We start from the raw sequence: 12597 nt of genomic DNA, 5'->3' as shown, positions 1-12597 counted from the left end.
GATTAACTGTCGTTATTGTTTTTTTTTTTGCGCCGAGCGGGGGATTCCGGAAGTTACGTCGATTAGCATTTTCTCGTTTTCCTCGGCCCGGATCGCGGCGTTTCGGGTCGCGTGCCGTAACGTCCGAGGTTAAGGACGAAATTGGCCGAAGCGGATAGAAAAACGTAACTAGATCGCGACCCGACGAATGTGGGTCGAATCGTTTCTGTCTTCCATTTATTAATAGACGAAATATTGACGGAATTTCTCGGTATTTTCTTCCGTTTACGCGGTATTTTCGATGCCGCTTTCCGCCACCGAGCGCCGGCGAAAGGAGAGCGCGCGCACTTCTCTTCGACCCGCGAAACGGGGGTCGGAAGTTCGGAGTCCGTAACGACGGGATGGGAAGAGAAAGTAAACCGGATCCTCCGCTCCCGGCCCCGATTTCGACGACACGGAAAACGACGGCCGCGTAACGAAAGGAAATTTCTGCGCCCGGGGTCGTCGACCCTCTCGCACGCCATCCCGCGGCTTCGCGCTTCTGGCGGTGGGGAAAGAAGGGGAGGAGTAAAGTGCCCGAATCGAACGTGTCGTTTATACGTACAACGTTGTACGAACGGAATTAAAAGACGGCGCCGCATCGGGTCCGTCGTTCGCCGCTTTTGCGCGCCCAACCGGCGACGGAGGGTCTGCGACCGAGTTCTTTCCGCCGCCGACCGGTCGGACTTCCGGTCGCGTTGCCCGGGCGACCGCGTCGACGGCATTGGCAAACTCGGGGCGTGCCCGAAGGGCCGGACGTCCCCGGCATTTCTACCCGTTTTCCGGGAATTTCTAAGTAATCGATTCGTCGGCGATTAATCGAGACGGCCCCTCCCCTTCGTCCGTCTTCCCACCGGGCGAAATGGAGGGAGGCGGGTCGATTCGTCTGCCACCGACTTCCGGGTATCGATTCGGGTGTTAAAATTTAATTCCTGTCCGTCTCCCCAACGGCCAGCCCCACCGACGATGCCGGCCAATCACCTTGCGGATCGAAGTTTATGTGGTGAGACCGACGCCGGTACCCTCGTCCGAGTTACGTTTTATCCCGGTACTGTACGTAATTCGTCTCTAATGGAAAGTATTTAAATTTTCTTTTCTGAGATGTCGATTGGAAAACCCTTGCCAATCGACGTTAATACGTATCGACCCCTAAAGATCGATTCGTATTAACGAAACTTAATAATTTATGGTGGTTCGAAATAATAAAATACTTGAAAGATCGACGATTATAAGTAATTTTGAAAGCGGAACCTGTACTAAAGGTTTTGCCTAGCCGACAAAGTATATGCTGTGTTAATAAAATCTTTGTTTAGGTATATCATATGGCTGCCACTGCCTTGTTAATTTATACTGATTCATACTTAAGTTAGTTTTTTCCCGGTCTCTGCGTTTTGTCTTACGCGGCAGGTCCCGGGCACTCCGAGTGCATCCCGGTTCGCGTCGGAGGCCGTCGAGACGTTTAATGAGTTAAGCTGGATGAAATCTGTGCCGTGTTACTTGCGACGTGCCGGCCTCAGTAATGGTTAGAGCCAGGCCTGGAAAATGGAAATTTTATTTTGCCCGGTAAATGTTTTTAAAGATAGAATACTAATAGGAATTTACTTCCTTCCCTGCAAAAAAAAATAGGAAATGTAAGTGAAATTTGCCATTTCTGATTTTTTCCTTCCGAAATGAATGCGAATAAGCATGATATCGTGCAAAAACATATATTCATAGAACAATTCTTATTTTTCCTCGGTGAACGTAAATGGTGAAAAAAGTAGATATATTATTTGAGTGATTATTGTATTTTCCTTCCATTTGTATCTCTGTGCAACCTCGATTACAGTAGTCAAATTCAAAACCCGACGATTAGCGTACGAGTGGTGTAATGTAATTGGAAAAAATCATTTGGGCCACATCTTGCAATTCTACAATGTGCCTAAAAATTAAGGAAAAAATATTTTTTGGCAACCCAGACAAAATTATATTGAGTGGCCATCATGTTTGTATTTGTGCTCGTTTGTCCATAAAAAAAGGATGGTCTGGGGTGACATTTTGTGCCCCTCTATCATGGAACTTAATGTGTTAAAACGACCTTGGACGTTAAATCGGAATGGTTAAGTTCGGAAACTGTCGTGTGGTACACGTTCCTGCTAGTGTTTTGTCTTATCTATACGCGTTTGTAGCTTTTACTGTACCGTACACCAAATCAAACGAATGGTACTAAACATTTTTGTCTTCTATCTTCAAAATAGCTTAGGGTCAGCGATTTTTTACATATTTTATTATTTCGAACCACTGTAAGCTTAAGATATTACGAGTTATTTTGTTAATACATAGAAATATTCGGAATGGGCATTTGAGAACCTATATATTAAAATTCGGACTTTCCATTTGCTTGTATAAATAAATAAATAAATATTGTTTGTACGGTGGAATCCTGCTTGTCCGGATAAACTGAAATTAATGGTGCATTGAAATTAAAGTCTAAAATTCCATACTGGAAATACTTTTTAATGACTGAAAATAAACTTACAAGCTTTACCGACTTGTAATTTTAACATCATTACCATTTCCATATGTAAGAACATAAAATTTACTTGGTACATACATTATGTATTTTTATTCTTATAAATATGATTTCTGTGTAGATATAGTTTGTTAAGACCATAAATACTATTTTGATGACCTCGTAAATGTCACAAAAGGTAATTTTTCCATGAGTCTGTAAGAATTTAAATAGAAATGATTATCCGAATCAATCTGGATATTCCAGAAATCTGGTTAAATGGGTTTTGATTTGATTAAAAATATATATTGAACAAATTTAAATACTTTTAATTAAAAATGAATTATTGAATAAATTGTTTCATTAATCTGTTAAAATATAATGCAAATAACTACTTACGTTGGTCCTGCCTCTAAATTTTCCTTTGTAAAATGATTTGCTCGTGTCATTCGGAAGCTAGCCGTTGGTGCCACGGAGCGGGCAATGACATTGTAATTTAAATTTTTCTCCAAAAGTTTGTTTATTATTTTTTTCAGCTTTAATGAATGCTACTTTGTGGTCAAAGGTGCCGCCATAGTCTTGCCTCACGACGAGTGCATGCACGTTTATAGAAAGAATAGAAACAACGGAGGTAAGTGCGTTTGTTTTCTAGAGGTTTTGGGAAAGGTTAAATTCTTAACTAGTGAATATCTTTTGCAGCTGGTGACATACAACGGCATCTCCAGTCCATGTTCTACCTTTTACGCTCTTCGGATACGCTGAGAATGGTAGGTATCCACCTTGCTTTCTCTCCTCACTTTCTCAGAAGTATTCTTAAATGTAATTTGACTCTGACAGGCAGTGAAGCTGGAGAGTGTGCATGCTGGAAGAACGAGGTATCTGGTAGTGGTGTCCTGCGTGGGTCGTCAGGACACCGAGGAGAGCTGTCTTCTGGGTGTCGACTGCAATGTTGAGACCACTGTTGGCCTGGTGCTGCCCGTCTGGGCCGACACTTCCATCACGCTGGACGGAGATGGGTGAGTGCATTTTTCATGTGGGTGTTGGTTTCAAATTCCAGGTGAGAATTAAAATTTTGCTTTTTTTATTACTTGTTTTAGTGGCTTCAGCATCAGTTCCACTGGAAGACACCACATCTTCAAGCCAGTGTCAGTCCAGGCCATGTGGTATGTATTTTTCTATTGCTTCTGGTCTTTAGAGGGAGGAGAGAAAGAACCAGAAATGACTGGGTCCATGCATACTTCTGCTTGTCTGTCTTCACATGCTGGGGCCAACATCATCCAGATCCAGAGCAGATTGAGATTGTGCACTGTCTGGTGCAGGTCTGCTCAAAATCAACTGGCAGTCATTTTATCACTGTCACGAAAATTGCTCTGAAATAGGGAGGCAGCAAGAGACAGAAGAGTTCATCCTCCGGTTGTTAGTTCAGCAAGATGTGCTGGACAGTCCTGGAATATTTGTGGAACATTACAAGAACTGTGTAGCCTCTGCAGCAAAGCCTCAAAATTCCCAGGCCTAAAGATCTGATTGGTTTTCTACCATTTCTGTGCCTGAGAATCTTGTCAGTCTTGTGTTCTTACCTGATTGTGTCATCCTTCTCCTGCTGCTTTCCAGACTCATTGCAATGTGACTTGGTTGAATACGCCACCTTAGTGGATGGTGCAGGCAAAACTTCTCTTGTTGGGAAAATGAATGTTTATGGAAGATTCATTTTTTAGACCAGGTAGAGAGCATGTAACGACTACAGGTAATGTCTTGCAGATATTTGAACATTTCACATGTGGTGTCCATGTTGTTTGGTTTGAGAGAGTGGACTCCATAGGGATGTTGCTGGGTGGTTTTCAACTTCTTCCAGTCTGAGTCCAACTTTGCAGCAGCTGTCCAGTCTCCATGGGTGTTGCTCTTTCTTGTTTTCTCAGAACCTTTGGTTTAGTGATACCCAATAAATTAAGCCATTTGCTTTTAAGACACTGATAATATAGGTAATTTATTAGATGATGTAGGTATTGATCCTTTGGAATTTCTGAGATGTTTTTATGCTTTCCAAGGAATTGTTCCATTTGTTGAGAATGACATAGACCAGGGGTGGCCAAAACGTGGCGACTTGGCACATTGGACGATTACAAGTGGTGCTTCAGTCGGTTCCGAGCAACATTGCCAGAGTTGGCTTCATTGCATATGCACTTCGGTGCAATTGCCTTTTGCCTTTTTTTTTTTTTTTTTTTTTTTGTTTTTGCTTGTACGTTACACGATGCATTCGTGTTCATGTACACCACTGATGTCATATAGAATTATTTTATACGGGTGGTAGCTACACTACAACCACATTTTTCATTGCTTGTTCTGTGGCAAATGTGTATTTTCATCTTATAAATTGAAATACCTGATTAAGGGGTGGCCGAAATTTTTCTCTGCCCCTGGCTGCTAACACTCACAGTACGCCACTGCGCATCTGAACTCGTCTATCAAAAAATTGGCGCATGGTATGCAAAAGGTTGGCCACCCCTGACATAGACCTTCAATTTTGTGCATTTGATTTCAAAATACAGTAGAAATTTGTCATTCTGACACTCAATAATCTAAAATGTTTGGCAATCTAGCATTCTTTAAAAAGTAGCCGATAATCCAGAATTATCTGATGATAATCTGGCACACTAGTATTTTGCAAATTAGAATTTGTATGAATGCATAATGTGCTAAAGAGTTCAGTTACTAACACTTTCCTTGATGTTTTTGCAGATTTTAAATTGTTAAATGTTATAGTTATGCATTGCATTAACTTTGGACTAATCAAACGTAAAGAGATTGAACATATATACTGATATAAAATGTATGATGTCTGTAACATTCTGATCATGTATAACTTATCAGATTTTGGGAAAATACAAAAATATCTGATGATATGGTATTTTTGATTATCTGGATTTCTAGTTCCATAGGTGCTAGATTAATTAGCTTCTATGTATAAATTTAAACTTCGATAGAGACGTGTGCATCTCGTAAACATTTTCCCTTGATTTCAGGTCTGCCCTCCAGACATTGCACAAGGCCAGTGCCAGGGCTCGAGAGTATAATTATTATGCTGGAGGAGGAACTCACCAGTGGATTGAAAACTATGAGAAGAGAATCGAGTCTGACCGCTCTTGCCTCAATGAATGGCAAGTGACTGTTTTTATTGTCTTCCCCTATTTTTGTTGTTTTGTAAAGTCTAAATTGTTTTTTAGGCATGCCATGGATGATCTGGTATCCCGAAGGCCCCTCTCTCCTGACACCGTGCGTTCAGAGTGAGTATTGGAATCTTCTTGTTTTACAATAAAGGATAATTATGCTAATCAGAACAGAAATTATGAAAATCTGAATTTTGACATAATTTAAATTTAATGTATATTTGATAAATTAAAAGCAATTTTCAAATGTAAAGTATTTTAATTTGATAGAATAGTTAAGAGATAATTTTTTAATTTAAATGCTGCATTGTTTTTATAAAATGAAATCATAAATATATATATTTTTTTTATATGAAGACCAACAGAGAGGGACAACACAGAGAAGCTTATCCGTACAAAACTTAAAGAGTTGATGATGTCTGTAGATTTAGATGAAGTGACTAGTAAATATGTAAGTGATGCCGTCTTTTCATTTATGTCTTTGTTTATGAGCTCTGAAAACTAAACGAAAGTTCTTTAAAGATTCGTAACAGATTAGAAGAAGAATTGGACATGAATCTCAATGAATACAAATCGTTTATTGATCAAGAAATGCTAACCATACTCGGACAGATGGATGCTCCCACGGAAATCTTTGAATATCTCTATTTGGGATCCGAGTGGAATGCGTCCAATCTAGAAGAATTAAAATTCAATGGGTGAGCAAGCATTATTAGATATTCAGAAAGTTTTAATTATAAAAGTGGTCAAATGAGAGAGTGTGCTAAATTATGCAATAAATTATAGAAAATTGCAGAATTCAGGAAAATTAGTTTCTAAATTAAGAGATTTATTGAATGTCCATGCATGTAATCCACAGAAACTTGCTGGAACGAAAATAAAACCTTATCATGACCCATCTTACCACATACCCCATTTCTATGGCTCTGTATTGCTCTGTAGGCAGGAATTCTAATTGCAATTTAAAATTGGCATCTAACCCTTGTCCTTTTTAAATCGTCTCTTAAATACAGATAACCCACAGATTATAAATACAACAATATGATGATTATCAGAACAGGAGTATTTGGTCTATATTATATTGCACATTAAAGTATTTAGTGTGCATAATAATACAGACTAAATCTGTTTATAATATTCCAAATGTTATTTGTCTTGGAATTTGTTAAGTGCTTGATATAAGTCATAGTTACATTCCTAAAAAAAAAACTTATAACGTGTTGGACATCATTTCCCCATTGAACTAATATATTATGTAGAAAATATGTTCCAGATTGCAATACAATAAGTATTTACTAAATATATCCAAATAAATTTGAATTTTTTAGTCAAAGTAAACTGTAATACAGTAGAGTCCTGGCAACTGTATTCTTGATAACTTGACATTCCATAAAATATATCACGTCATCCAAAAACAAAATACATGTAATCTAATTTTTACATCTATAACTTCTTAACCCTAGGATCTAATAAGTTATTGTTCTTCACTAGTGAAACTTGATGATAATATCAATTCTACATGTTAACAAAGAATATAACGATTCAGTTTCTGAAACTAAACAGGTGAAATACACCAGAAATCTTCGGAGACAGGATAAAGGAATGCATTGCTTTGTGGCCAAGAAATAAGATCAGATGAGGAAAAATAGGACAAAATATGAGAGTAAAATGGCAGAAAATAGTTCTACTCGCAAAATAAATTCAAAAGACCATGCTGCGCTTATTCAAGATAACCTAATCTTGTTGAAATTTTCTGGACTATTTTAATAATAATTAATTAATTACATAATTTAGACTAGCGATAGGTGTTATTGTCATCTTGTTGGTTTTTAAATAATCAGAATTGAATTTTAATCATTTATTTCTGAAATGTTTGGATATCAAACGGGTACATTATGAAGTTACATAATTTAGAATCATCACGTAAGATGCAGAATTTCAAAAATAGTTTCATCGAGTTTTAGTAACATCAAGGAATTTGAAAACCTTTCTACAAAATAAATATCTGTTTGTGACATTATAAACAAAAATATTTGCTGTTGCAATGTAAATTAAAACAACATAAAACTATAATGGTGTAAAAAATCAAAGTCAAATCATTATTTTATGTTTTGGGCGTTATTTTTAGTTATTACTGTCTTGTTTATCGGGGACATTTTATTATATTTTTAAGGACAGAAAACCCCCAAAAACTAACAATAAACTAAATTCAAAATTAAAACGTTCACTTGCATACATGACTGATCCTGTAATGCTGAAATATGTAAATAGGATAGTGCGACATTATACTTGTAAGCAAGATAAAAAGACGACACACCCGTTCAACAGAGAGGTGTGTAGCTCCCGAAGAGTGTGAAGGCTATCTGCTTTAGACTGAATTGTCTGGCATTGTTTTCGGTAAAGTACGTTACACGATGCATTCGTGTTCATGTACACCACTGATGTCATATAGAATTATTTTATACGGGTGGTAGCTACACTACAACCACATTTTTCATTGCTTGTTCTGTGGCAAATGTGTATTTTCATCTTATAAATTGAAATACCTGATTAAGGGGTGGCCGAAATTTTTCTCTGCCCCTGGCTGCTAACACTCACAGTACGCCACTGCGCATCTGAACTCGTCTATCAAAAAATTGGCGCATGGTATGCAAAAGGTTGGCCACCCCTGACATAGACCTTCAATTTTGTGCATTTGATTTCAAAATACAGTAGAAATTTGTCATTCTGACACTCAATAATCTAAAATGTTTGGCAATCTAGCATTCTTTAAAAAGTAGCCGATAATCCAGAATTATCTGATGATAATCTGGCACACTAGTATTTTGCAAATTAGAATTTGTATGAATGCATAATGTGCTAAAGAGTTCAGTTACTAACACTTTCTTTGATGTTTTTGCAGATTTTAAATTGTTAAATGTTATAGTTATGCATTGCATTAACTTTGGACTAATCAAACGTAAAGAGATTGAACATATATACTGATATAAAATGTATGATGTCTGTAACATTCTGATCATGTATAACTTATCAGATTTTGGGAAAATACAAAAATATCTGATGATATGGTATTTTTGATTATCTGGATTTCTAGTTCCATAGGTGCTAGATTAATTAGCTTCTATGTATAAATTTAAACTTCGATAGAGACGTGTGCATCTCGTAAACATTTTCCCTTGATTTCAGGTCTGCCCTCCAGACATTGCACAAGGCCAGTGCCAGGGCTCGAGAGTATAATTATTATGCTGGAGGAGGAACTCACCAGTGGATTGAAAACTATGAGAAGAGAATCGAGTCTGACCGCTCTTGCCTCAATGAATGGCAAGTGACTGTTTTTATTGTCTTCCCCTATTTTTGTTGTTTTGTAAAGTCTAAATTGTTTTTTAGGCATGCCATGGATGATCTGGTATCCCGAAGGCCCCTCTCTCCTGACACCGTGCGTTCAGAGTGAGTATTGGAATCTTCTTGTTTTACAATAAAGGATAATTATGCTAATCAGAACAGAAATTATGAAAATCTGAATTTTGACATAATTTAAATTTAATGTATATTTGATAAATTAAAAGCAATTTTCAAATGTAAAGTATTTTAATTTGATAGAATAGTTAAGAGATAATTTTTTAATTTAAATGCTGCATTGTTTTTATAAAATGAAATCATAAATATATATATTTTTTTTATATGAAGACCAACAGAGAGGGACAACACNACAGGACATATTCCGAATTGGACATATTCTAAAGCAGACGTATACCGAGGTTCCACTGTATATATATATAAACAAGAAGTTCAACCTAATAAATATTGTTGTGGATTTTTGCTTACATAAATGTTGTTATTAGATTTTTTTTGGTAATTCTTTCTCTTTCATTAAGTCACAAGAATTACTCACCATGATCCAAGTCCAGGCCCGGTACTTGATAGAACCCTAATTTTGTGTAATACTGCTTCTCTTCAGACTTAGTTTTGATCGTGCAGAATATTACAACATAATAAATATGCAATATTCATTTCGTTATGGTTATCAGTTATTTTATTTTATCAAAAATTGTACTGATGCACCAAATCCTGCATTCACCCTAACAGACTGTACTTTGAATTTAAATGAGATTGTGTTAAAATGCATGTCAAATTTGGCCATCTTTTTTTCATTGATGGTAGCATATTGCCAACCATAGCGGAATTTCACAAAATTAACAAATTTGTTTAATGTAGATCAGTGTAATGATGATGCTAGTCTAGAAGCAAAATTTTCATAAAGGTTATTGTATGTGCAAATTCACATACACATTAACTACATACCATTAGTGACTATTTCTATTCGTAGTTAAATTTTAATTTTAAAAAACATTGGTTATTTAGTGGCTTCTTTTGAGTTAGTGACATTCACATCATGGAATTTTGGAGTGGCACCTTGGAGAAAGGGTTATTTAATTAACACTTTAGCTGCCAGTAGATGCTACTTTGCATTGTACTACATTGTTCCACTATGTCACTGATGCAATTTTGTGTCTTTCAGATACTGGATGTTTTTGATAAATTGTTCATACATTGTTTTTTGAATATCATTTATTACTACCTGAAAGTAATAAAAAGATTCCCTAACTTTATTTTTAGAGTCGGACATATTTTGAATGTGACCAGAGAAATAGATAATTTCTTCCCCGGTATGTTCGACTATTCAAACATTCGCGTCTACGACGACGAGACGACACAGATGCTGCAGTACTGGGACAAAACTTACAAATATATTGCCAAAGTCAAGTGAGTTAAAGATTTAAATTATAAAATTATTTTGATGTTAAATGGAAACTCAATTATTTGTTTATTTTTATATACAGGAATAAAGGTTCTAAAGTATTGGTTCACTGCAAGATGGGCATCAGCAGGTCTGCATCTGTGGTGATAGCATATGTCATGAAGGCCTACGACTGGAATTTAGATAAAGCTCTAGAGTTTGTCAAAAATAAAAGAAATTGCATTAAGCCAAATTCTGGGTTTTTAAAACAGTTAGAAATATATCAAGGAATTTTAGATGCCAGGTATGTTTGTTTTTATATATTAATATACATAATTAGCCAGTTAAAATAGAACAATTTGTTCATTTGATAGCAAACAGAGACATAACAGTCTGTGGCGTTCTAAATCCGAAACAAATCTGAAATCTCCAGAGAAACCAAAAAAGGGTAGAAGAAAAGAGGAGAAGAAATTCAGAAATTGTAAGAAAGATGAGTGTACGTACTTAGTTATTCCCGGAGGTGCCACTAGACCCAAATCGTGGTCTCCGGACGATGCTACTGCCGACATGCTGTTTTCCATTCAGACGCCCATGAGGGAATTTCATACAGGTAAGAAAAGTGCACCTGATGCTTTAATGTAATTACTGCAATTTATTTGTTTATCTGAACATTAATAAAGTCTTAAGCATAGTCCAAAATGAATTACTATGCCATTTTTTTTTTCCATTAATAGGTTTTATCATCACTAATTTAAAACTTTCTTGACATCTTTTGTCAATACCCTATTAACTTGGAACCACTCTGATTAAACTAAATCTGTTGCTTGTGACATCAGAATGTGTCTTTTTGTTTTTCCTGATGTTACATGAATAAGCTTAAGTAGCATATAACCACCATCACTATATACTGTATACTTAGAATGTGTTGTCTCAAATATTGTTTTTTCTTCAATTCTTTTTTGTTTCCTTCGCATTCATTTTGAATGTAATGATAAAATAATTGAGACATAATAAACAGTAAAAATGGAATATTTGAAACAGAATCTCTTAAAACATCATATCGTCATAAAATAAGATGTTAATGCTCCCATTAGGAGCTTAATATAACCAGTACATAGTAAAAAAGTATTTCGATGTTGGTCTGTTCTTACCGACCCCAATTCCACTAGAGACAAATTTGCTTCCGACTCCATGGCCTCGACATGGTGTTGGATCCAATGTTATATGTCGCTAAAATATATTTTGAGATTTTTCCAAAATTCCAAACAATGTTAGTTGTAATTTGAAGTTTCAAGAGCTTTTGATGATAGATAGGTTTACTGACTAGGTTAATCAAACCTAGTCATTTTCTGGCCTTGAAATGTGTGTATCAATACTGCAAAAAGCAAAACCCTATTGTATTTCCATCTTTTGCAAATAGGCTTCTCATTTTATGACTGATATAAATTTTTGTTGCTTTAACAAAATGCCACATTTAGATGCCATCTATTGTTGGTCGTCTCAACGTGGAGTTTATATAAAGTTATGCTATATTTCCGGTGCAGAATCTGTATTTATAATGCCAGGTGTATAGGAAATCGGAATTCAGTTGAAGAGGATTTCCAGAAATTTGATTTTTGCTGGTATGCAAGTTTTTTGTTTTAGAAAAATGGGAGTACTTAAGATAAATCTAAGCTCCTTTACCTTAGAGTTGATATCACAGCATTGTGTAAAAAACACATTTCTTATGAATGGTCTATATAAAAAACCTTACTGGTAATCAAACTGGGAAATTGGAAATAAACCCAAAAGAAATTTGACTTATTCATAAATCTGCTTAAGCAGTATGACGATTTTCCTTTCGCCTAGACCTTCAGCGTATCTGATCTGTCCTCCCTGGCTCTCATTCCCTTCTTTTAGGGCATCGTTCTCCATTCCTTGTTAATTTAATTCACTAACCGAACTTCTTTCTTTCTAGTAACTTTACAGTTTAATGTGGAGCATAAAATACGAGCATTAATGCTTCGTAGCATGGTTCTATTTTTATGGATGGGTATAGGTTTTCAAAAATTCAAAACTTAATTCTTGTAACTCTTTTACTACATTTGTCGGGTTTTTGTGAACAGGTCAATGAAAAAATTGTTACGAACTTAGACAGAAGGGCTAAAAAACTTGAAAGAGCACCATTAAGCTCCATATTAACTTTC

At 36.1% G+C, this 12597-nt stretch overlaps 1 protein-coding gene across 3 annotated transcripts in view; it reads left to right on the top strand.

Annotated features, from left to right (window-relative positions):
- Positions 1 to 12597, top strand: part of LOC111612865 — a 73339-nt gene that overhangs the window by 54801 nt on the left and 5941 nt on the right. For all 3 annotated transcript variants that reach the window (XM_023354139.1, XM_023354141.1, XM_023354140.1), the window contains 11 exons: positions 3046 to 3140; positions 3209 to 3276; positions 3347 to 3525; positions 3607 to 3672; positions 5530 to 5664; positions 5731 to 5790; positions 6031 to 6124; positions 6196 to 6371; positions 10291 to 10437; positions 10515 to 10715; positions 10786 to 11021. In XM_023354139.1, coding sequence (XP_023209907.1) covers positions 3046 to 3140; positions 3209 to 3276; positions 3347 to 3525; positions 3607 to 3672; positions 5530 to 5664; positions 5731 to 5790; positions 6031 to 6124; positions 6196 to 6371; positions 10291 to 10437; positions 10515 to 10715; positions 10786 to 11021 — 1457 coding nt within the window. The remainder of the gene's footprint in view (positions 1 to 3045; positions 3141 to 3208; positions 3277 to 3346; positions 3526 to 3606; positions 3673 to 5529; positions 5665 to 5730; positions 5791 to 6030; positions 6125 to 6195; positions 6372 to 10290; positions 10438 to 10514; positions 10716 to 10785; positions 11022 to 12597) is intronic.

This window comes from Centruroides sculpturatus, unplaced genomic scaffold, assembly GCF_000671375.1.
Source record: "Centruroides sculpturatus isolate CEXI.00-Female unplaced genomic scaffold, Cexi_2.0 scaffold1803, whole genome shotgun sequence".
NCBI classification, from domain to species: domain Eukaryota; kingdom Metazoa; phylum Arthropoda; class Arachnida; order Scorpiones; family Buthidae; genus Centruroides; species Centruroides sculpturatus.
Note: the sequence above shows the minus strand (reverse complement) of the source record. Positions and strands in the feature narration are given on the sequence as shown.